General features: G+C 47.1%; 1 protein-coding gene across 1 annotated transcript; it reads left to right on the top strand.

Annotated features, from left to right (window-relative positions):
* Positions 1-94: 94 nt before the first annotated feature.
* Positions 95-23,638, top strand: LOC137095474 (transcription factor E4F1-like). Its single transcript, XM_067462192.1, has 14 exons — positions 95-3,458; positions 6,318-6,451; positions 6,766-6,862; positions 7,244-7,467; positions 8,350-8,470; positions 8,596-8,748; positions 9,751-9,905; positions 10,622-10,843; positions 10,967-11,072; positions 11,617-11,834; positions 13,504-13,702; positions 13,905-14,065; positions 15,226-15,288; positions 22,765-23,638. Exons 1-14 carry the CDS (start codon positions 3,329-3,331, stop codon positions 23,089-23,091), a joined length of 2,310 nt encoding a protein of 769 aa, XP_067318293.1. The 5' UTR covers positions 95-3,328; the 3' UTR covers positions 23,092-23,638.
* Positions 23,639-23,767: the final 129 nt, after the last annotated feature.

The raw sequence follows: 23,767 nt of genomic DNA, 5'->3' as shown, positions 1-23,767 counted from the left end.
CCACCTGCTGCAATGCAACCTGAGCCCTGCCACATGCACAATGGAGGACCTCCTTGCAGCAATACCGGAAGCACTCCAAGTGGCCAGATACTGGTCAAAGGACATTTAATCAACTACCAAACTCACACATTTTGTATTTTCTCTGTTTGTTTGCTTTGTTCTGTTAGAAATGTAATATAATTGACTGGCTGCCCTGACACGAGAAATAAATAAATAAAGGGCTTTAGACGACGCCGGTTGGCTGTGACGCCTCTTAACCCCGCCCCTCGAGTACCCCCATTGGGCGAAAGGTTTCGCAAATGCTTTTAGGATTGCCTTCAGTTCGCCTCAGAGGTTCCGACGACGGCGGGTGGTTAAAGGCCCCAAAAGAGCCTGCTCCCATTGGGTGAGAATTTTCAAGACCCGCCTCTTTCCTAGCTTAAATTTAAAATTCAGTTCGCTGGGCGACTTTGAAGGCGCTACGCACACTGAGCTCTGGCACCATGAGATGCAGAACCAATCTTCAAAAATGGGGCTACAAAGTGGAATCCATGACATGCGAGTGTGGAGAAGAGCAAACCACTGACCACCTGCTGCAATGCAGCCTGAGCCCTGCTACATGCACAATGGAGGACCTTCGTGCGGCAACACCAGAGGCACTCCAAGTGGCCACATACTGGTCAAAGGACATTTAATCAGCTACCAAGTTTGCAAAATTTGTGTTGTTTTTTTATCTGTTTGTTTGTTTTGTTCTGTTAGAAATGTAATACAATGTTCTGGTTGCGGATGACACGATAAATAAATAAATCGGTGGTTGGTTTAGAAGCCCACCGATAGCCCTCCCCTGAAGGCCCCATTGGACAGGAGGTTTCGCCAGTCACAACTTAAGGCTTCCGTCTCGCCCTGCGCCGCCCATTGAGCAGGGCCAAACAAGTGCTTCCCTATCCGGCGATTCCTATCCGTGGTCCGATTGGCCGGGCTGTCACCATTTCTCGCGTGCCTATTGGCCACAGGGAGCAGCTGGGGGCCACCTTCGCATTGAGACGCGAGCAGACGGAAGAGGGCTCTCCCTTTGGCCCCGCCCAGTATTATTATTATTATTATTATTAACTTTATTTATACCCCGCTAGCATCTCCCGGAGGACTCGATGCGGCTTACACAGGCCGAAGCCTCAAAACACAATACAGTAAAACAACACAACAGTAGAAAACATAGCAAATCAATAAGTTAAGCAAGCAATAATGACAATAACAATACATCATGACACTTTAAAACTGGGCCGGCCAGCGCAGTGGGGTATAGGGTTAAAAGTGCTAGAGTGGTAGGAGGAGCATGGGAATAAAATAGTACGGTGTGCAGTAATGTTAATTGTGCTAAAGTGCTTCTAGGACTTGGGTGGGGATTCCTAATCTGAGAAGGCACATCGGAACAGCCAAGTTTTTAGGTTCTTTCTGAAAGCTGCTAAAGTAGGGGCCTGGCGAAGATCTTTTGGAAGGGCATTCCAAAGTCGGGGGGCTGCCACAGAAAAGGCCCTGTCTCGTGTCCCCACCAGGCGCGCTTGCGACATGGATGGGATCACGAGCAGGGCCTCCCCAGATGACCGGAGCGAGTGTGTGGGTTCGTAGGTGGAGATGCGGTCACGCAGGTAGGGTGGTCCCAAACCGTTCAGGGCTTTGTAGGTAAGCACCTGCACCTTGAATTGGGCTCGGAAAATGAATGGCAGCCAGTGGAGCTCCTTAAACAGAAGGGTTGACCTCTCTCTGTAATGAGCCCCAGTTAGCATCCTGGCTGCTGCCCGCTGGACCAGTTGGAGTTTCCGAGCCGTCTTCAAGGGCAGCCCCACGTAGAGCGCATTGCAGTAATCCATTCTAGAGGTGACCAAGGCATGGACCACCCCGGCCAGATCAGCCTTCTCGAGGTACGGTCGCAGCTGGCGCACAAGTCTCAATTGTGCAAAGGCCCTCCCGGATACCGCCGACACCTGAGCCTCAAGTGTAAGCGACGAGTCCAGGAGGACACCCAAACTGCGGACCTGTGGCTTCAGGGGGAGTGTAACCCCGTCCAGCACAGGTAGCCACCCTATACCCCGATCCGGTTTACGATCGACCAGGAGGACCTCTGTCTTGTCAGGATTGATTTTCAGCTTGTTCTTCCTCATCCAGATCAGCACAGCGGCCAGGCACTCGTCCAGCACCCGGGAGGCATCCTTGGCATTAGGTGGAAAGGAGTAGTAGCGTTGTGCGTCATCCGCATAGAGATGGCACCCAACTCCAAAACTCCGGATGACCTCTCCCAGCGGTTTCATGTAGATGTTAAAAAGCATGGGCGACAGAATAGAGCCTTGCGGGACCCCACAGGTCAAAGGCCAGGGGTCCGAGCAGGCGTCTCCCAGCTTCACCAACTGGGTTCGACCCTCTAGGAAGGACCGGAGCCACGATAGAACCGCGCCCCCGAGGCCCATCCCAGCGAGACGACCCAGAAGGATACCATGGTCGATGGTATCGAAAGCCGCTGAGATGTCCAAGAGAACCAACAGAGTCACACTCCCCCTGTCCAGCTCTCTGCGGAGGTCATCCACCAAGGCGACCAATGCCGTCTCTGTGCCATGACCAGGCCTGAAACCAGATTGTGACTGATCTAGGTAGTTGGTATCATCTAGGAAACTCTGGAGCTGGGAGGCGACCACCCGCTCCAGCACCTTACCCAGAAAAGGGAGGTTGGAAATTGGCCTGTAGTTACTCAGCACCGTGGAGTCAAGGGAAGCCTTCTTGAGGAGTGGACGAACCACAGCCTGTTTCAGGTTAGATGGAAAAATCCCTTGCTCCAACGATGTGTTGATAATCAATACAAACCAATCAACCAGCCCCTCCCTGGCTGATTTAATGAACCAAGATGGGCACGGGTCTAGGGGTGAGGTGGTCGCTCTCACAGCCCCAAGAATCTCCTCCACGGTTTCAGGAAGAACAAGCCTAAAAGAATCCCACAAGGTTGGACAAGCAGATGTCTCCGTCACCTCTTCTGGCACTGCGATGAAATTGGAGTCAAGCTCAAGACGTATCTGGGCGACTTTGCCTGCAAAGTGGTGTGCGAAATCGCGACACCGAGCTGCTGGGTCATCAGTGACCTCCTCCACCACAGGTGGGTGGAGGAGTTCCCCCACGACCCGAAACAGCTCCGATGATCTATTTGCTGCAGACGCTATCCGGGTGGTCGTGAATGATTTCCTGGCCACCCGAATAGCCACGGAGTATGCCTTAAGAGAGGCTTTAGCCCCGCCCATCCGATCGCCCGTTGTTATGACGACACGGCCGTAAAGCCGCCATCTTGGTGGTTGCGGCGCCTTGCGACATGGAGGCCGCGACGGCAGCGAGTGTTGGGCCGGCAGCGCTTACGGCACCAGAGGGGGAGGATGGGCCCAGGCGCCAGGGCAGCAACGCCGCCGCCTTCCTCAGCCTCCGGGCCTCTTTGGGAGAAGAAGGTAGTGGGAGTTGGGCGGGGAGGGAAGGGAAGGGAGGGGCCTCGCTCCCCCTAGGCTCCCCCTCGCTCCCCTTGAGAAAAGCGAATGCCCCGCTCTTCTGTGCCATACGGTAATCTGTCTTGGGCTGCGCTTTACTCGGAAGACGACGGCACCAGAGGCCTTTCAGCGCATGCGCGGAGGGAATGCGGAAGGAAGCAGGACTCCTCCAGCAGCAGCAAATCTTCAGTGCTCCATTGGCTGATTGAACCCTTGATCTATTATTATTATTATTAATGCTATATTATATTCTATATTATATCATTGTGATGGATTTACATAATCACATTATTTTTATACTAATATACTATGCTAATACTCTATTATATTCTATCTTACATAATCGTTGTGATGTCTTTACATTATATTTATTTATAAAATGTATTTATTTATTATTTATTTATTTCCAGCATTTCTACCCCGTCCTTCTCAACCCCTGAATGGGGAATCAGGACGGCTTACATTTGGTACAATTTGATGCCATTAAATATAACAAAGCAATATAACAAGAATGAAAACAATAAATAGAACATTAATTAAAACAATATAAATAGTATTAACAGCTATATCACCATTCCAGTCAAATTCCATATCCAAAGCACTATTTATGCCTGGTGTCCAAAAGTCTGGCCCCAGATCCAGGACTTGAATTTCTTCCTAAAAGACAGAAGGGATGAAGCTGATCTTACCTCGTTGGGAAGTGAGTTCCACAGGTGGGGACTTCAGCCGAGAAGGCCCTGTCTCTCGTCCCCGCCAGATGTATTTGTGACACTGGCGGGAGCGAGAGCAGGATCTCCCTGGATAATCTTATATAATAACTGCAAGGCGGGACGTAGAGGGAGATGCATTCAGATAAGTAAGCTGGGCCAGAACCAGAATATTTATTTGTATTTATTTGTAGTTATTTACTTATATCCCGTTTTTCTCCCATGGGTGGGATTCAAAACGGTGTACAATAGTTAAAAGTATTGGTTTTAGCTTATAAAGCCCTGATTGGTTCTGGCCCAGCTTACCTGTCTGAAAGTATCTCCTGCTATGAACCATCGCGAAGTCTAAGATTGACAGGAGAGCCCCTGCTCTCGGTCCCACCATCCTTGCAAATACAACTGGTGGAGACGAGACAGGTGGTGGCCCCTCACCTGTGGAACTCTCTAACCAGTGACATTAGATTGGCCTCTCCCTCTTGTCCTTTACAATAAAACTCAAAACCTGGTTACGGGACCAAGCATTAGAATGAGACCCAATTTGTGTGAATGGCAATGGACTGACCTGTTCTGCATGATTTAAACAATATTTTAGTAATTTTATGTTTTAATTGCTTTTATCGTTTATTACTGTTGTTGGCATTAAACTTGGTTGATCCAGTTCGTTAATTTCTTAATTCATTCTTAATTCGTTATTTTAATACCTTTAGAGGTGATATCGACGCGTTTTGGCAAACCGGAAGTGTTTTTGCCATATCGAAGCCACGCCCTCATCTTCCTTACGACTTCCACCAGTGAATCGTAAATGCTGGGGGCGTGGTCTTTAGGAACAGCTGTTCTTACCCACGCCCACCTCCTTCCTCTTTGCATCGGTGGCTTTGTGAGGTGGGCTTGACTACCTCCCTGGCGACAAGTGGTGATGCGGAAGAGCTGGGAGTGGCCACGCCCACCTCGCAAAGCCGCCGATGCAAAGAGGATGGAGGTGGGCGTGGCCAAGCACAGCGATCCTCAGAGGTGGCTGGGGGCGAGGCCTCCGAGGAGCTCTGTGCTTGGCCACACCCACCTCTCTCTTGGACAGCTTGCCAGGGAGGGGAAAGAAAGGTGAGAGATTTAAAAACCAACACTTTTAAAATCTCTCACCTTTCTTTCTCCTCCCTGGCAAGCTGTCCAAGGGAGAGGTGGGCGTGGCCAAGCATAGAGCTCTTCGGAGGTCGCTGGGGGCGAGACCTCCAAGGAGGTTGCTTGGCCACACCCACCTCTCCCTTCTGCCGCAAGGGATGGAAGGGAAACTGCGAGATTTTAATAGTTCTGGGGGGAGGGAAGGGCACCTTCCATTAACGAAACAAAGGAAACGATTTGTATTTCCTGGTAATTTCAATCTTTTTTAAAAGAAAATTTTGGAAATAATTTCAAAATTGAACCTCCAGCGCCCCCTACATACGAAACGAGTTTAGAACCATTTTTTTCTTGATCAACTAAGCCTAGTTGGCATGGATTGAATTCTTGTTATGAAGCCTCCCTGAGTGGGTGAGAAAGACGGGATACAAACATGTGATATAAATAATATAAATAAAACAACAAAATTACATAACATAAACATACAACAAAAAACATCATATAAGCAACATAAACAGAAATAAGCCTGATTGGGGAAGCAACCATCTCAGGCCTCTATATGATGTTTGTCTGTTTTGTAATGTCATTTGAGGAACAACTTAAATGAGCTCCTATACGGCATTGTATAGAGGTCTGTCAGAGTGCAAAAGCTCATGTTAGGAAGTTAGAAACTGTTGAGGCCTGTGTTTTATTTGAAAATAAACTCTTATTAAAGAGAGCTGTATAAAAGAACATGGTTGTTGAAGAAACTGTTAAAGATTATAGTTTAAGGTACAAACTCTGAAACATCGCTGAAGTTTTTAACCCTTGACAGGAAATGTGCCTGTATCTTTAAATACCGTACATGAAGTTATCAGTAAACAAAACTTATCTTTAAATGTCTCTACACTTGCATCATTGTCTGCTGAAAGCATCAAACACAAACAAAATACCTACATGCCCAGCAATCATCCATTACTCAGTAAACTGAAGGAACACTTCTTTTCTTTGTTTTGGACGGCAGATGAAGATGACCGGCACAAGTGCGGCCGCTGTGGGTCTGAATTCACATATTTGGAAGAATTTGTGCAGCACAAGCTGCAAAAGCTTTGCCAAAGGCAGCAAAATGCCACAGACACAGCAGTAACAACAACCTCGGCAAGTTTACTAGGGCCAGAAATGGATGCTCATCCTGGAAAGGGGTGGGGTGGGGGCGGGGAGAGCATAACAGTATTGTCATTATAATTTTGGGTAAGAGCTAGATGAATGGGGAGGGGAAATCGCTGTAAGTTTTTTGGCTTATTAATGGTAAGAAGGCAGTAGGACTGATGACGGTTTAAGTCAAGATAATGAGGGAGGAGTGGTTCTGGTATGAAGCCATTCAGATCTTGACTACATAGCAAAGCATTGTAAACATGAATTCACACAGTGGAAATTTAATAGGGTTGTATTTACTTCTTTTCTTGTTTCAGGTGATTTCCTCTGTCGAAGAGCCCATAACCGTCGCTCACATTGTAGTGGAAGCTTCTCCCATCACAGAAGAAATCAGTAATGCATCTTCCATTGTAGGTAAGTCCAAACAATTTTTGCAAGTTGATATGATCACCTCCCTTGATGCAGAGACGAATCAAGGTACTTGCTCTTTCTGCCTCTGGTGCCCCAATTTCTCTTAAAGAAGTGATGACTAGAAAGACATCTGAGGTACCTCTGACTTGGAAGTTATATATTTGGACATCCAGAGAGCATTTCATCAAATTGCTTATTATAGTAATGGAGTCATGGAATATAATAGAATGAGATGATGTTGGGTGTAGCAAATTCCTAGTGCTTCTCAATGCAATCCAGTATTTGCAATGGGTCTATGCTTTCCTTGCCAGGATAGGACAGTCAGTTCCTTTTATGGATTAATAACATTTTTGTTCAGTCATTCCCTTGGCATCTTCCCTGCAGAGGGCGGGGTCATCAAGGAAGTCATTGTCACCGACGGCCAAGTCTTCGAAAGCCCTAACGGACACATTGATGGCAGTGGCCTCGGAGAGGAACAGTGCAGCCCCAAGGGCCCCGAGGAAGAGGAAGAAGACAGACCAGGCTCTGTGGACCTTGTCAAAGTCAAGCTCTTGGTCAACAAGGAAGGCCGTTATGTGTGTGAGCTCTGCCACAAGACCTTTAAGATGGTACGCAGCAGGGCTTGCCCGTTTTCTTGTCAAGGGCTGTCAGGTGTTGGGTTACACTGGCAGGTACAGGCAAACATTAGCCCTCCTTCCAGGTGTTTTGGATTTCCACAATTCCTAACAGTCGGTAGGTCATTAGGAACTGTGGGAGTTGAAGTCCAAAGCACCTGGCTTGCATTTATTGAGTGAGGGATTTCCTATTCCATCTTTAGACTAAGGCCCCATCTGCACTGCCATATAATGCCCTTTAGCTGCACTGTCTTGGGTTATATGGCAGTGTAGACTCATATAACCATATTTCTTCTATTGTAAGATGTCATCGATTGCAAGACCAACATTTCGGTACCAACAAAAGCATAAATATGTGAAGATACATCTGTGATTCTAAGACTCACCCATTTTTAGAGATGTTTATGTAGGGGAGCATCTTCAAATGGAATAAATACATCATCACCATTTATTTTTATTATACAGGCATTCAGTAATCCAGTTCAATGTCGTTAAACTGCATTATACGGCAGCCATGACTTTCTTGATGGAGTCACCTTCATCATGGTCTCCTCCTTTTTCTAATTCCCTTCCTTGTGCTGTCAGATAGATCAATGATACCATGCTATAGCACTGCATTACATTAGCTGTAAGTAATACCTCTACTTGTGCAACTCATGATGAGTGGGTAGTAGTAGTAGTAGTAGTAGTAGTAGTACTCATAGTTATTTATATTATTATCTGTTGCCTATTTCTGTCTGGCCTTCCTCCCCAAAGGGACTCAAAGGGTCTAAAAAATAAAAACACATGTGTTGCAATCTAGCTTTGACATTCCCTGCAAGAGAACACTGTGCATGACAGTTTCACCACCTCTTTGCCTCCTCTTGCTGTCTGTAGGCCAGCATCCTCAAGGCCCACATGATCACACATAGCAGCAGGAAGGACTATGAGTGCAAGTTGTGCGGGACTTCCTTCCGGACCAAAGGCTCACTGATCCGGCACCATCGCTGCCATACAGGTGAGGGACCTGCATTGCTTTGGGGGAAAAAAGAGGTGTCAAGTGACGCATTCATGAGTTAAAAGGAGTTTCCCGGCTGCTCAGCTTCATCCTTGGGCCTACCAGCTCTGCCTTTCCCCATTCAGATGAGCGCCCTTACAAGTGCAAGAAGTGTGGGAAGAGCTTCCGGGAGTCAGGAGCCTTGACGCGACACCAGAAATCCCTGACTCCATGTACTGAGAAAATCCGCTTCAGTCTCAACAAGGAAATCCTCATCAGCAAAGAAGACTTGGCCGCAGGTGAGCAAAAAGGCATCTCCTCTCTCCTTTCCGGGTGAAGTCAGAACTGGCCGTCCCTTTTCAGTGCAAACAAGATGCTGTAAGAAGTGGAATAACTTTTAGTCAGCCAGAAAAGGGCCATGAAAATGATCAAAGGCCTGGAAGCTATGAATAAACCCTTTGAGAACAGCTTAAAGAGCTGGGTCCCTTTATCCTGCAGAAGAGAAGGTTGAGATGAGACATAAGAACTAGGGCTGGGCGGTTTCGTTTCGTTAATTCGTAATTCGTTAATAATTCGTTAATTTTTTCAATTACAAAACGATAACGAACCATTCTGGAGCAATTATTTAAAAAAACGAATTTTCAAAAACGTTTTGTAAATGCTTCGTATTTTGATATTGTATTCGTTTCGTTATTGTTTTGAGGTCGTTTCGTTATTATTTCCGCATGTCTGGGCAGTTTTATGGTTTAATTAGTGAAAAAAATTATAATATCACACCAACAGTCAACAACAGAGGGAGAGGGAAGCTTCAGAAGGTTTTGGAGGTTTTTTAGCGTATTTCGCGGTCGCGTCCGCCATTAACGAATCGATTCGTTATTGTTTTGGAAATCGATTCGTTAATTTTTTACCATTTACGAAATTTCGTAAATATCGAACTTTTTAAAAGGAAAATTTTGTAATTATTTTAAATATTGAAACAAAGAAAACCCCCAAATACAAATCGATTTTAGAAACAAATTTTTCCGTTGTTACCCAGGCCTAATAAGAACCATGTTTTAAGTTTTTGAAAGGTTATCATAAGAAAGGGGGCGGAGGTTTGTTTTGTGCTGTCCTGAAGACTGGGCCTCAGTGAAGCCATGAGTTCAAATGACAGGAAAAGGAATTCCATTGGGTTAGACTGCAGGATCATTTGCTGTGTTGGGAGCAGTGTGGCCCTGTTTGTCCTTCCAACAGGATGATTGTTCATGTGTCTCAGGGGCTGCAGGGCCAGACTACTTGACGTTTCCCCCTTTTCCTTGAAGAACTAATGAGCCCCACCACCGAAGCTGTCCCATCGCTCCCCACTCCCCCTGCAGAGCCTTCGCCTGTCATCCACCTGGTGACGGATGCCAAGGGCAATGTCCTCCACGAAGTCCATGTCCGAATGCAGGAGCTCCCGAAAGCCTTAGGCCAAGAGGTTAGTAAGAAATCTGTTGGGTGTGAACACTGCAGTTGCATTACAAGAGACTTCTGCCTGGGGCAAACATTTCTGTAGGCTCTGCTAGAGACAGAGCACCAAAGGGCAAACATCAACTAGGCTTGCAAAGGAGAACAATTTAAAAGAGGTTCTATATCTACTGGCTAGCTCAGGTACCCAGCAATGCCTGGGTAAGGGATTTTGTAATACAGTTTTTTTTGTTTTGCACATTATGAATGGTCGTATTAGAAATATGGGGGAATGCAAGTGGAGGAAAGCTACAAACCCTCCTGAAACCTTTGCAATGTTTTAAGTTGATCGGGATGGGTATGTTTGATCTCTATCCAGCATTGGTGGGATTTGCAGGATTCTCTGAATGGGGGTGAACTACAATTCCCATCATCATTGGTCAGTTCCACCTCACTAGTATTTTCTATCAGTCATGATGGATCTGTGTGCCAAATTTGGTCCTGATTCATCATCAGTGGGATTGACATGGTTCTCTGGATGAGGGAGCCATCCTGGAAAATGCATAGATATGTATTTTGACTTTTATATAAAATATATATATCTGTTCCAGTTAGATCCTTCAATTTCTTGTACACATCTCCCCTTGCTTCCTGCTATCCTCCCAACATTAGAGAAATAGCAATGAAACGGAGGACTTGGAAAGAGGACTATCCTGCTTTGCTAATGGAAGCCTGTTGCTCCTGCAGACTTCGAACTCCGAGGAGCTGCCCCTCGACACCGAAGAGAACGAGAACTTGCTGAGGGAGGCCATGAGGAATTCTGGGATTGTGATTGAACAGGTTTCCGTGGAGGAGAGGGCTAACTCAGATGCTGTTGATGCTACATCTGCTGCAGAGGAACCAAAGGGCGAGGAGGCCTCGGGAAAGCTTTGCAGGGAGCAGTTTGTGGAGATTGAGGAGGCCAAAACAGTAAGTGCCATCCAAGGCAGCTTCAGCTTATAACATTCGAACCCAGCCTGCTTTCTGTAGTGCTCTTGACATCCACTTTGCTGTTACACTTCTGTCCTAACACTTTCCCTCTTCGTTTTGTAGCCAGAAGCAGATGTGACAGAGGAAGGCAAGGGCCATGCATGCCCCTACTGCAGTGAAACCTTCAGGGAACACAGCTCCCTGGATCTCCACATCAGCGGGCATCTAGGTGAGGCCTCACCCTGCATCACTGTCCTAAAAACAAGTTTGTTTTCTCAAATTGTATCTGCATTATTACAGAAAGGCTTCATTAAGTAATGAAAATAGTATTTTTCCCCTCACTCAGGCTGTTGCCTCTGAAGATGGAGAATAGTAAAATGGATAGCTTCAGACTTGTAGTGAATGCCATCTTGGCAATACTGGCACCTGTATTTTGCAATGCTGAAGTGTGTTGTTTCTATCAAGTGGATGGAAGATAGGCTTGCTTGTTATTTAGAACTAGCTTAGGTATCCAGCGATGCACAAATTGGTTATTTTGATTTTTATTATACAGATAGATAGGAGTATTGCTAGTTATTTTAAATTGTAGTTTTTGCAGGTGATTTTCCATCTCTGTGCAAAGGTGTTTTTAGTGGTGAGACACTGGTGTTTTTAGTGGTGAGACAGCTCTCTGCTGGGCCGTAATAGGGCATCACAGCAGTGCGGCTTCCTTCTGCTTCAGAAGGTGATAAGGATCCTGGGTTTCCATCCCCTTCACCCTTCTCTCCCTCCAGATTACAAGCCTTTCAGCTGCGAGGAGTGTGGCAAAGAGTTCACCAAGGGCTGCCTGCTGAAGAAGCACCAGGAGGTGCACGTGAATCAGCGGCACTTCCGCTGTGGGGAGTGTGGCAAGCTCTACAAGACCATTGCCCATGTCAAGGGCCACCGACGGGTGCATTCGGACGAGCGGCCCTACCCCTGCGCCAACTGTGGAAAGCGGTTCAAGACCAAGGTAGGCCCTCAATTTCCTATCACACAAACAGACTTTCCATATGATAGGTCTTCGGCTATTTGGATACTGTTGATTCTTTGCAGAACAGCCCAGCAATGTTCACTGGAATTGATGTATTATAGACCACTTGTTTGCATCGTGGCCTGGAATTTTGAACTGTGCAGTGATATAGAAGGGACTGTTTTTTTATTTATAACCTTGTTAACCTTATTACAAGACTGGGAGTATGAAAACAGAGCAGACTATGGGGCTGTGTATGCCCTTTGATTGTAAGCCGCATCCTATTTTCAGTATCTCCACCACAAACAACAAAAATACATAAGATGTACACCTGCACATCCAAGATGCACTCAATTTTGAGAGATGTTTTTTATATATAGGGGGAAATGTCCACCTTAGAATTGAATAAAATAATAAATAAATGAATGAATAAATAATAAGGGGAAATGGATAGATATAAAATAGTAAACAATTATAGAAATAGAAAGGCTAAGAATACATATCAGATCAAAATGGTATGAGTAAATATGTGGAAAAATTATTTGCTTGTGCTGGACTTGGCTATGGTGGTCCATGCCTCGATTACATCTAGATTAGATTATTACAATGCACTCTGTATGGGGCTGCCTTTGAAGACAGCCCAGAAACTTTAGTTGGTACAAAGGTCAGCAGTAAGGCTTCTAACTGGAGCTAATTATAGGGAATGTGTTGACACCCCTATTAAAGCAGCTTCACTGGCTGCTGATAAGCTTGCAGTCCCAATTCAAGGTGCAGGTTATGACCTACAAAGCCCTAAATGGTTCTGGCCCTGCCTTTCTTTGGGATCACATATCTCCCATAAACCAGTGCAGGCCCTAAGATCTACTGGGAAGGCCCTCTTCTCACTTCCACCAGCATCACAAGCACAGTTGGGGATGAGAGGAGAGGGCCTTCTCAGTGGTGGCCCGACTTTGGAACTCCCTCCCTACGGAGATTAGCCAAGCCCCCACACTGTCCTCTTTTTGTAGGGATTTGAAAACCTGGATATTCCAGCAAGTTTGTGAGAATGATTAGTCCCTAGGCCCAGTTCCCAGGTACCCAGATAGTGCTCTGTCCTGCACTTCATCCACATCACCGGCCCTATGAATTCCTGTTTGCACTATACCATGCCCTTTTATAGTTGGTCACATCCATTTGTAACCCTGGCCAGTAGTTTTGTTGAACCTCTTCTAATGGAGCTACAATGAAATGGGATTTTAATAATAATATTATTTTAGTATTATTTAAGAGCGCAAATAAATGGTTATAAATAGCAGGTATGTCACTCTAGGAAGATGGTTTAAAGGCAGCCCTTTGGAAAGCTTTGCAGAATTTGACATGCTAAGAAGTGCCAAAGAATGGTGTTTGAGCTAAAAGAGTATGGAAAGGCTTTTCACAAAGCCCATCCTCAGAAGTGTGCAGCTTTGCTTTAAGGAGGCCATTACATTGAATATAATGTTTTTAAACATTTTAAATGCTTAATATGTCTTAATTTTAATTTAATTTTAATGTTACTGGAATTGTATGTGTTTTAAGGCATTGAAAAATTACCTATATGTAAGCCACCTTAAGTCCCATTCAGGGTGAGAAAGGTGGGGTATAAATAAGGTAAATAAATAAATATGTAACTTCTTCCCTGGTCTCTTGGCAGAATGCCCAGCAGGTCCACTTCCGGACCCACCTAGAGGAGAAGCCCTACGTCTGCCAGTTCTGCAGCCAGGGCTTCCGAGAGAAGGGCTCCCTGGTGCGCCACATCCGCCACCACACCGGAGAGAAGCCCTTCAAGTGCTATCGCTGTGGACGTGGCTTTGCGGAACATGGCACCCTCAACCGGCATCTCCGGACCATAGGTGAGACAAGCAGGCAAACGCCTGCTTTGTAGAATCAATGTTATCCCAATGTAAGATCCTTGGCCTTTGTGTTTAATATCCCCCATTGAATTCTGCCACACATTTGGCATGCCGTAATGCAGAATTCATTTAACCAGCTGTTTCTTTCTGCCGTTCATGAACAACTTCTGAGTTGCATGTGTCTTCCTCTGCCTTTGCCCAGGGGGTTGCCTGCTTACCTTGAAGGAAGCCGAGGAGGCCGTGGTCTCAGAGGAGGGCCAGTCCACAGAGCGCTTGGCTGCCACCGTCATTTTGGAAGACCCTCCCACCGTCTTGGTAGAGTTCTCTTCGGTGGTAGCTGACACCCAAGAGTACATCATTGAGGTAGTGTAGCAGAGCAGGGCAGGGCACAAGTGGAATGCTAGTGTTCCATACACTGCAAAGGTACTGTATTTTCTGGCATATAAGACAACATTTTAACCTTGGAAAATCCTGTCAGAAGTAGAGGATCATCTTATACACCGGGTATAAAAATGAAGGCTTCAAAATACCAGGCGAGGGAGGTGAGCAGCTGCCTTCCCACTGGAGCAGGGTGCCTGAAGCAGCTACTGTTGCTGTGCCCCTCCGGGGTTGCTTGGCTCACGCTGCCGGGCTTCAGCTTCCCTGAGGGGCTCCTCCATGCCATACCCACCTCAGCTGCCATGGAGGAGGAGAAACTGCCTGGAAGACTTGAGCCAAGCGGCACCAGAGGCCAGCAACAGCAGCTGCTTCAGCTGCCCTGTTCCAGTGGGAGGGCAACTACCTGCCTCCTTCGCCTGGTATTTCGAAGCCTCCATCTTGTTTTGGACCTAAAACATGAAGTGATGGGCATGGCAGTTGGCTGGGCCGCAGCAGGGCCTGGCTGCTGGTGGTGAGGAGGCCACCTCTGTGGAGCCAAGAAGCCACCTCAAGGCCTAGGAAAGGAGGCTTTGGAGCCTAAAGAGGCTGGCAAGAGGGGCCGTCTTATACAGCAAGTGTATCCCTCTAGATACTCTATAAAACTCTATATTTTAAATTGAAAAGTTGGAGGTTGTCTTATACATCCAGTTGTCTTGTATGCCGGAATATATGGTATTTGTGTGGAGTACTTCTGCTCTTGTCGAAGGCTTTCATGGCTGGAATCGCTGGGTTATTGTAAGTTTTTTGGGCTATATGGTCCTGTTCTCAAAGCATTCTCTCCTGACGTTTCGCCTGCATTTATGGCAAGCATCCTCAGAGGTTGTGACCTCACAACTTCTGTGGATGCTTGCCATAGATGCAGGTGAAACGTCAGGAGAGAATGCTTCTAGAACATGGCCATATAGGCCAAAAAACCTACAACAACCCAGTACTTCTGCTTGGGTTGACTGATGCACTAGAAACCACTCCTGTTGCCTTCATTTCAATGAAGAGAGTGGTGGGAATAAAGTAGGGTTGTTCTTCAACAGCTTCTGTTGACTAAGGTGTTTGCTTGCCATGTAACGTTTTGCCCTTGGGGGGGAATGGGGGTTCTTTCTCTCTTAAAGACGGCCACCGAGGACATGGAGACCAGCGAAGCAACTGAAATCATAGAAGGAACGAGGCACGAGGTAGGTTGCCCTACTGCAGATATTCTCGAAATTCCAGTAACTGCCACTGTTTTTTTTCCCTTTCAAGTGGGAGTATTTCTTGACCTTTTTGCTGAATAAAAGCTGTTGCCATTTTGCAGAGCAGGCTCAGATCCATAGAAACTTATGCTTAAGATGCGCTCCAAGACAAAAACCTGCACTGGATTCAACTCTCCCAGATGGGACCTGGGGGGAGGGGGAGGAGGAGGAGGGGCACATGTGGAGTATATTAGTTTTAAAGGTAATTTTATTGTACCTTAATTGTATTTTAACTTTCACCCACGATATAAGTAGTTAATTTTCCTTACGTAGTCCCTGCGATGCATACAATTGATATTCCCTGCGCTCGTGCAGCAGCATTCGGAACCTTCCAAATCAAAAAGAATGACAGTTAGATAGGCCACGCCCCCTTCCCCTGGTATAAATAGCCCGTGGGCGGGGCCAACCATCAGTTCTCTTCATCCGCGCTAAACAAAAGCAGCGGAGGAACTTCCATCTCTGGCGAGCTAGACCAGATTTAAGGCATTGAATACTCTACCTGTTCTGGCCAATCATGGCAACAAGCTCATTTAAAAAATGTATAAAATGTCCGAACATATTGCCGGACAATGATGGACATGAGCTTTGCCTCGCCTGTCTGGGTGAAGCTCACCTTTACCAATCCTGCTCGGTCTGCCAGGCTTTTACGCCACAGACCAGGAAGAACAGGATTTTACGATTAAAGGCAGCTCTTTATGAAAGAGCACTTTTACCTTCTTCGGATCCCATCAAAATTGACTTGCCTGAGGCAAGCTCTGGGATGGTTATGAAGAAAAAGATTAAAAAAACCAAAGACAAAACGTCCCAAGATGGCCGTTTGGCCGCGGACAAGAAGACGGCCGCACAAGAGGGAAAGGGCAGTTCGTCAGCTGCCCGTTTAACAAAGACGCCTTCTTCGAGCCCGAGAGACAGCGCGTTGGGGCTCCCTCTGGCGGCTGAGATAAATACTGCAGCCACTCCGACGCAGGAGAGACGCGAGGGGGAAGCGAGGCCACTTAGACTTACCCCTCCAATGCCTATTTTATCGCCCAGCCAGCCTCCTTCCTTGGCTGAGGGAAGCACCTCTACAGGATCAACCCTGCCTCGCTTGGTTCCCCCTCATCGGCTGGAAGAGGTCCAAGGGCAGACTCCAGCCGATATCGATAGCCTCCCTGCGCGCAAAGCAGTTAGCGCCGACATCGAGGCTGGAGGGACTGTAGAGCGCGCATGCGCGATTCAGCCCACAGCGGCAGGGCGCACAGCGGAGGCGGAGCGCGCTGCTTTGACTCCGCCTCCCGGCGTCGAGAGAGAGGAGGGAGAGAGTTCAGGCATCGCTCCTCCCATAGGGGGGAGCGATCAGCCTATGGAGCCTCTAGCTCCAATACGGAGCGAAGTAGGGCGCAGCCCTGAGCGACTGGGTTATGAGCGCACTTCAAAGAAGGGCAGTAAGCGCCCAAGACGTTCGAGGTCCCCCTCAAGAATAAGCACTCGATCTCGCCACCGCCGGGATCGAGGAAGCTCAAGACGGGGGAATCGTAGACGTTCCCCATCCTCGTCCTCTTCGTCTTCAACGTCATCGTCATCCTCTCGCTCCCCCTCTCCGAGATCGAGGCGTTCAAGGAGGCAGAAGCGCCACAGACGTCATTTTCTCCCTTACCCACCCCCTTGGGGGGGTCGACACATGGAATACTATCCTCACCTACAGTGTTATTGTGAGGCTTACATGAGCCATGGCATACCTACCCAAACTCCTCATTCTTCAAAACATGGACATGGAATTCCCTTGCCCCGCAGGGGGAATACTGGACTGAGGATACACCCTGCTGATATACAGGGTCCCTCCACGTCAGCTGCTGCTGATATCGGACCCCATCACATGTCCCATCACTCTCCATCCCCATCTGTAATGGCTACCCAACACTCAACTAGTGGAAATGACATTACAAATAGCAACCCATTGACGACACAAGGAATGACTGGATCCGTCAATGTTGCACAAGGTGATGACCCTACACCCACTCTGGGTGTGTCAACACCTCAATGTTATGATTCAGCGTCTCAAGTTGGGGGAGTGCAACGAGTTTCCGAGCACGTGGACAGTGCATCGGAGAATTCCGACGTGCCAGACTACCTTTGTCAGGGAGACAATGATACCACTTCAGTCTTACAATCTGCTGAGTTTAATAAATTTAATGCTCTTATAGGAAGACTGATCAGAGCTTTGGATCTCCCTGCTCCCAAGACTCCTGATCACGTGGATGATCCGATGTTCCCTTCGGAGGAACAGGGTTCATCCCCAGCTACTGTTCTACCTGTATTACCATATTTGTTGAAATTGGCACGTATAGTTGATGTCTCACCTGCACTAGTGCCTGCTATCCCAAGAAGACTGGATGTATTGTACAAAATTGATATCTCATGTCACAAGTGGGTGGTGGCCCCCCCAAAACCCAACACTGTAGTAGCGGAGGTTGCAAAAACAAAACGCCCTAAAAATTCTCTTACTGCCCCACCGGATAGGGAGGGGAAGAAAATTGACACCTTAGGTAAAAAGGCACATCTCTCCGCGGGCCTTCTCACGCGCATGGCGCATTACGCTACTTACCTCAGTGGCTATCAGAGCTTTTTATGGGCCAAGATGCTGCCATATGTTGAGTTGTTACCGGCTGACAAACAGCGATTCCCTAAGGCTTTGCAAGCTGAAGCTGTCATTTTATCTAAAACGCAGAAGGAATTTGCAAAGCACTTGGCAGAGATGGCAGGAAATTTATATTCGACAGCAACATCGATTCGCCGCCATGCTTGGCTGCGCTCCTCAAATCTGTCTGAGGAAGGAAGGGCTTTAGCAGAGGACATGCCTTTCCATGAGGAAGGCCTCTTTAACCCTGACACAGACGTCAGGATTAAAGAGAAACAAGATGTACGACAGGCAGCTAATAAATTTGGATTTACATGGCAGCCTTATTCCCAGCAGAAGCAGAGGTGGCACCCTTACAATTCGAACTTCCGGAGGAATTCCGGAAGCCCATTCTCTGGGTCAAATAGGGGCCGTAATTACTCCTCTAATCGTTTTCAGACTAATAGGAGAAACTCCTTTTTCTCCAGAGGAAGGTCCCAAAATTGGTCGAACAAAGGGAAGCCACGGGGGAATCCAAAGAAGCGTCTTTGACGAATTGGCCAATGACATGTCGTCTCTTGGGTCTGAGGCCATTAATTCTGCTGACGTTTCCAGTTTTCCTACCGTTTCTATTTCAACTACTTCACAGTTGTGTATGTTTGGTGACAGGTTGACATCATTTTATAACATGTGGGCCCAGATTACCACTGATAAGTGGGTCCTCTCTATTGTTGACCAAGGTTATGTTATTGAATTTCTGGATCTTCCCAGAGTAGGTCATGTTCGTAGAACTCCCTTCTCCAAACCGTTGGGAGATGAAATTAAGATGTTGCTAGACAAGGGAGCCATATCTCCCGTTAATGAAGTTGATGTTACACGTTGTTTTTTCTCCCGTTATTTTCTCATTAAAAAACGTAATGGTGGCTTACAACCCATTTTGGACCTCAGATCGTTAAATAAACATGTTCAACAAAAAAGATTTCGCATGGTCACTCTAAATACCATTCTGCCCCTGCTCTTCAAAGGGGCATGGTTTGCAACTATAGATTTGAGGGACGCCTATTTCCACTTGTCCATTGCCAAACACCACTGAAGATACCTCTCCTTTACGGTGGGAAATGACCCATATTGTTTCAATGTATTACCCTTTGGGTTGTCCTCTACCCCTAGGGTATTCACTAAATGTATGTCTGTTGTGTCCGCCTACCTACACACAAGGGGCGTGTCTTTATTCCCCTATATTGATGATTGGTTAGTGGTGGCCGACTCGCGTGCCCTGATTGAGTCGCATCTTTCTATTGTTTTGTCTCTTATGCAGTCCCTAGGTCTGATGATCAACGTGGAAAAGTCGGCCCTGACCCCAACTCAGCAAATCCACTTCATAGGTGCCCTTTTGGACTCCACGACCGAGAGGGCTTACCTTCCGGACGACCGTTTTGCCAAACTACAGGCCTTGGTCCATCAAGCAATTTCTGCTCCATGCCTTACTGCCAAACAAATCCAAACTCTCCTTGGTCACATGGCTTCTGCTACTGCGGTGGTGCCATATGCCAGACTACGTATGCGCCCACTTCAATATTGGTTCATATCGGTATACAACCCACTACTGGACAAACACAACACCCGACTATCCATTCCCGAATCTGTCCGCCATACCCTCCGGTGCTGGGGGGACAGGGAGTGGGTGTGCAGAGGCTACCCCTTCCATGCGCCACAGGCTACTTGCATAGTTACAACAGACTCTTCCCTTTCAGGTTGGGGTGCCCATACACAAGGTCTCACCGCTCAAGGCGAATGGACAGAGGGAGAGAAAACATCACACATAAATCTTCTCGAACTGCTCACGGTAGACAGAGCACTAAAGTCCTTCGAGAAGGTTGTAGAGGGCCAGATCGTCCACATTCTAACAGACAACACCACGGTCATGTTTTATTTAAACAAACAGGGCGGCACTCACTCCCTCCCTCTGTTGGAACTCACTCTCCGGATTTGGGACTGGTGCCTGGAGAGAGACATTCACCTGATGGCAACACATGTTCCGGGGGAGGACAATACACTGGCAGACTCGCTCAGCCGGAATCCTCTGGCGAATCACGAGTGGGCCCTCAATCACGAGGAGTCAACCAGGCTCTTCACAGCTTGGGGCTACCCGGAAGTGGACCTCTTCGCGTCCACAGCCAATACGAAATGCGCCCTCTTCTGCGCACGCCGTCGCATTTGCCTGCAAGAGGGGTGTCTGGGAGACGCGTTCCTACAAGACTGGTCGGGTCGTCTGATGTATGCTTTCCCACCCTTTCCCCTATTGCTGAAAGTGGTGGCGAAACTGCAGAGGGAGAACACGAGCTGCATCCTGGTGACCCCGTGGTGGCCCCGGCAGCCCTGGTTCGCCCCCCTGCTTCGGATGTCCAGAAGAATTTTCTTCAGGTTCCCCAGCAGGGCAGACCTACTGTCGACACAAGAAGGCAAGGTGCTTTACCCAGATGTACAAGACCTGCGACTGACGGCTTGGAAGATACAACCGAACCAGTGATCCCTATTTCTAGTTTATCTAAAAATATCCAGGTTATTTTAGAGGCGGCCCATAAAGCATCAACAAAGAAACCCTATGTGTATAAATGGTCAAGATTTAGTGCATTTGCGGACAAGAAGGGTGTAAGTCCCACAACAGCTCCAATTGAATTAGTGTTAGATTTCCTTATGTCTCTAGCGGACGCGGGGTTGTCCCATTCATCTCTCAAATGTTACCTGGCAGCGATTTCCTGGTTTCGAAGGAAGAACGGACGCCCGTCTTGCTTCACTCACCCCCTAGTTAAACTTTTCCTCCGAGGAATGGCAAACACTAGACCTCCAGTAGCCCCGATAGCTCCATCATGGAGCCTTGAATTAGTGCTTTCATACTTAACCAAATCACCTTTCGAACCTTTGGCTACCACGCACATCTCTTACCTATCCTGGAAAACGGCATTCTTGGTAGCCATCACGTCGGCAAGACGTGCTAGTGAATTGTGTGCATTAAGGGTGGATCCCCCCTACCTGAGACTACATAAAGACAAGGTGGTACTTAGAACAGATGTTGCCTTTTTACCCAAGGTATCCTCTTTTTTCCATATGTCTCAAGACATAGTGCTCCCTTCATTTTTCCAAAATCCCTCTTCGCCTATGGAGCGAACACTGCACCTCCTAGATGTCAGAAGGGCCATAGCTTATTATATTGATAGAACAGCAACACTGAGGAAAACACCACGTCTTTTTATTAAGTACCGCAAGGACATGGAGGGCTTGCCCTTGTCATCTCACAGGTTCTCCTCTTGGATTGTTTCTACTATTAAACTATGCTACCAATTAGCTGGCAAGGACTTACCGTTACAGGTCAAGGGCCATTCTACCAGAGCCATGTCAACTACTGCAGCCATGAGAGGAGTGCCTTTAGATGTCATTTGCCGAGCGGCCATCTGGACGAATCCGCTGTCTTTCGTCTCACACTACAAGCTGGATGTCGTTTCTAAGAAGGATGCCGAGTTTGGCAGGGCAGTGCTGTTTTCGGCGGTGGCATGACTCCCACCAACCACGGTCAGTAGCTCGCTAATCTATCAATTGTATGCATCGCAGGGACTACGTAAGGAAATTATAAGTTGCTTACCTGTAACTGTAGTTTCCTTAGTAGTCACCTGCGAATGCCTACACACCCACCCTCCTCCCCTCAGGTGTCATGCCGCGCCTTCCAGCTGCTTTTGCGGCGTAAGAGAACTGACGGTTGGCCCCGCCCACGGGCTATTTATACCAGGGGAAGGGGGCGTGGCCTATCTAACTGTCATTCTTTTTGATTTGGAAGGTTCCGAATGCTGCTGCACGAGCGCAGGGAATATCAATTGTATGCATTCGCAGGTGACTACTAAGGAAACTACAGTTACAGGTAAGCAACTTATAATTTTATTTGCTATGTTTTTTAAAATTATTGGGTTATTTCATGTTATTGTGAAGTGCCTTGAGTCCCCATGGGGAGAAAGGAGGGGTAGAAATAAGGTTAATAATAATAGTAATAATGATAGTGTTGGAAAGAGACCACAAGGGTCGTCCTTGATGCCAATTCTAGTTTTGGCAAATCTCTGATGTCATAATAAGAACAATAAGAATTATAAGAGATTTGGAAGAGATCATAAGGGTCACCCTTGGTGCTAATTCTGGCTTCGACAAACCCTTGATGTCCTCATAGTAAAAGTAGTAGTTTGTTGTTTATTCATTCAGTCATTTCTGACTCTTTGTAATCTCATGGACCAGACTATGACAGAGCTTGCTGTCGGCAATCGCTACCTCCAGCTCCTTCAAGGTCAAGCCAGTCGCTTCAAGGATAACATCCATCCATCCATCTTGCCCTTGGTCACCCCTCTTCCTTTTTCCTTCCATTTTCCCCAGCATCATTGTCTTCTCTAAGCTTTCCTGTCTTCTCATGATGTGGCCAAAGTACTTCATCTTTGCCTCTGATATCCTTTCCTCCAGTGAGCAGTCAGGCTTTATTTCCTGGAGTATGGACTGATTGGATCTTCTTGCAATCCAAGGCACTCTCAGAATTTTCCTCCAACACCACAGTTCAAAAGCGTCTATTGCTCAGCCTTATGGTCCAGCTCTCGCATCCATAGGTTACCACGAGGAATACCATTGCTTTTAACTATGCCGATCTTCATTCCCAGTGTAGTAGTAGTAGTGTAGTAGTAGTAGTTATAATGTTGGAAGCGATCACAAGGGCCATCTTTGGTACCCATTCTAGATCCAGCAATCCCTTGATATCCTTCCTTCCTTCCTGCCTCTTCCTCTTCCTCTTCTAGGTGGACAGCCACATCATGAAAGTAGTCCAGCAGATTGTGAACCAGGCAAGTGCTGGCCACCAGATCATTGTCCAGAATGTGACGGTGGCGGAAGGCCCTGCGGTGGTGGGCACTTCAGAGGCAGAGCCCCTAGCCGTCGCCAGCCCCGAGAGCCTGACAGAGCAGGTGGCCCTGACATTGGCCTCCGCTATCCACAAAGGGGAGGCCGAGGAGGGGACAGCGGTGACCATGGTGGCCTCTGAGGACATCGAGATCATGGAGCCGGCCGGGGAATATGTCATTGCTGCCCAGGAGGAGGAGCTGGAGGTCCAGACAGTCATTGTATAAGGCTGTCCCTAGTCCTCACATCGAGTGGGTGGGAGAGAGCCATATTTGGAGGCTTCCAAATGCACGGGCTTCCATATGTGTGTGGAAAAGACCACATCCAGCAAACAAGAGCCAATCCAAAGAACCCTGTGATGTTGGACTGCAGCTCCCAGCATCCCTCTTCCTGGCCTTTGTTGCTTGGGAGATACAGTCCATCCATCTGTGCATTGAGGGCCAAGCAATTCCTCCTAGTACTTCCAGTTCAGTGACGGAGCCAAGCACTTTATCTCAGCTTAAAAGGGGAAGGAAAGAGCTTGCAGGGAACATTTGCAGCTGCTCCTTTCTGGAATGTAAACTTGCTTGAACATGAACCTTTAAAGGAAGGTTTGAAAACGCTTTACATAGTATTACAGATTATTTTGAGAAATGCTCTAGGAACTTACCAAAAAAGGCCACTATACGTTTCTTTTGTAACGATGTACAGCCAAGATTATAAATAATTTTTTAATGTATAATTTGTATATATACAGTCTAATGTAATAAAAGAGGCATCTTCCAACTTTAATAATGTAATCACTTATCTAAAATGTAACTTTGTGTTCTGTGCAAATGAAAGGGCATTCTGAAAAGTCTTTGAAGAGCCTTCACATTTAACTTTTAAGCGTTTCTAGCGCTCATGACGAGCATGGCTCAAAGC

This window comes from Anolis sagrei, chromosome Y (assembly GCF_037176765.1).
Source record: "Anolis sagrei isolate rAnoSag1 chromosome Y, rAnoSag1.mat, whole genome shotgun sequence".
Lineage (NCBI taxonomy): Eukaryota > Metazoa > Chordata > Lepidosauria > Squamata > Dactyloidae > Anolis > Anolis sagrei.
This window is presented reverse-complemented; position numbering and strand designations above follow the sequence as displayed.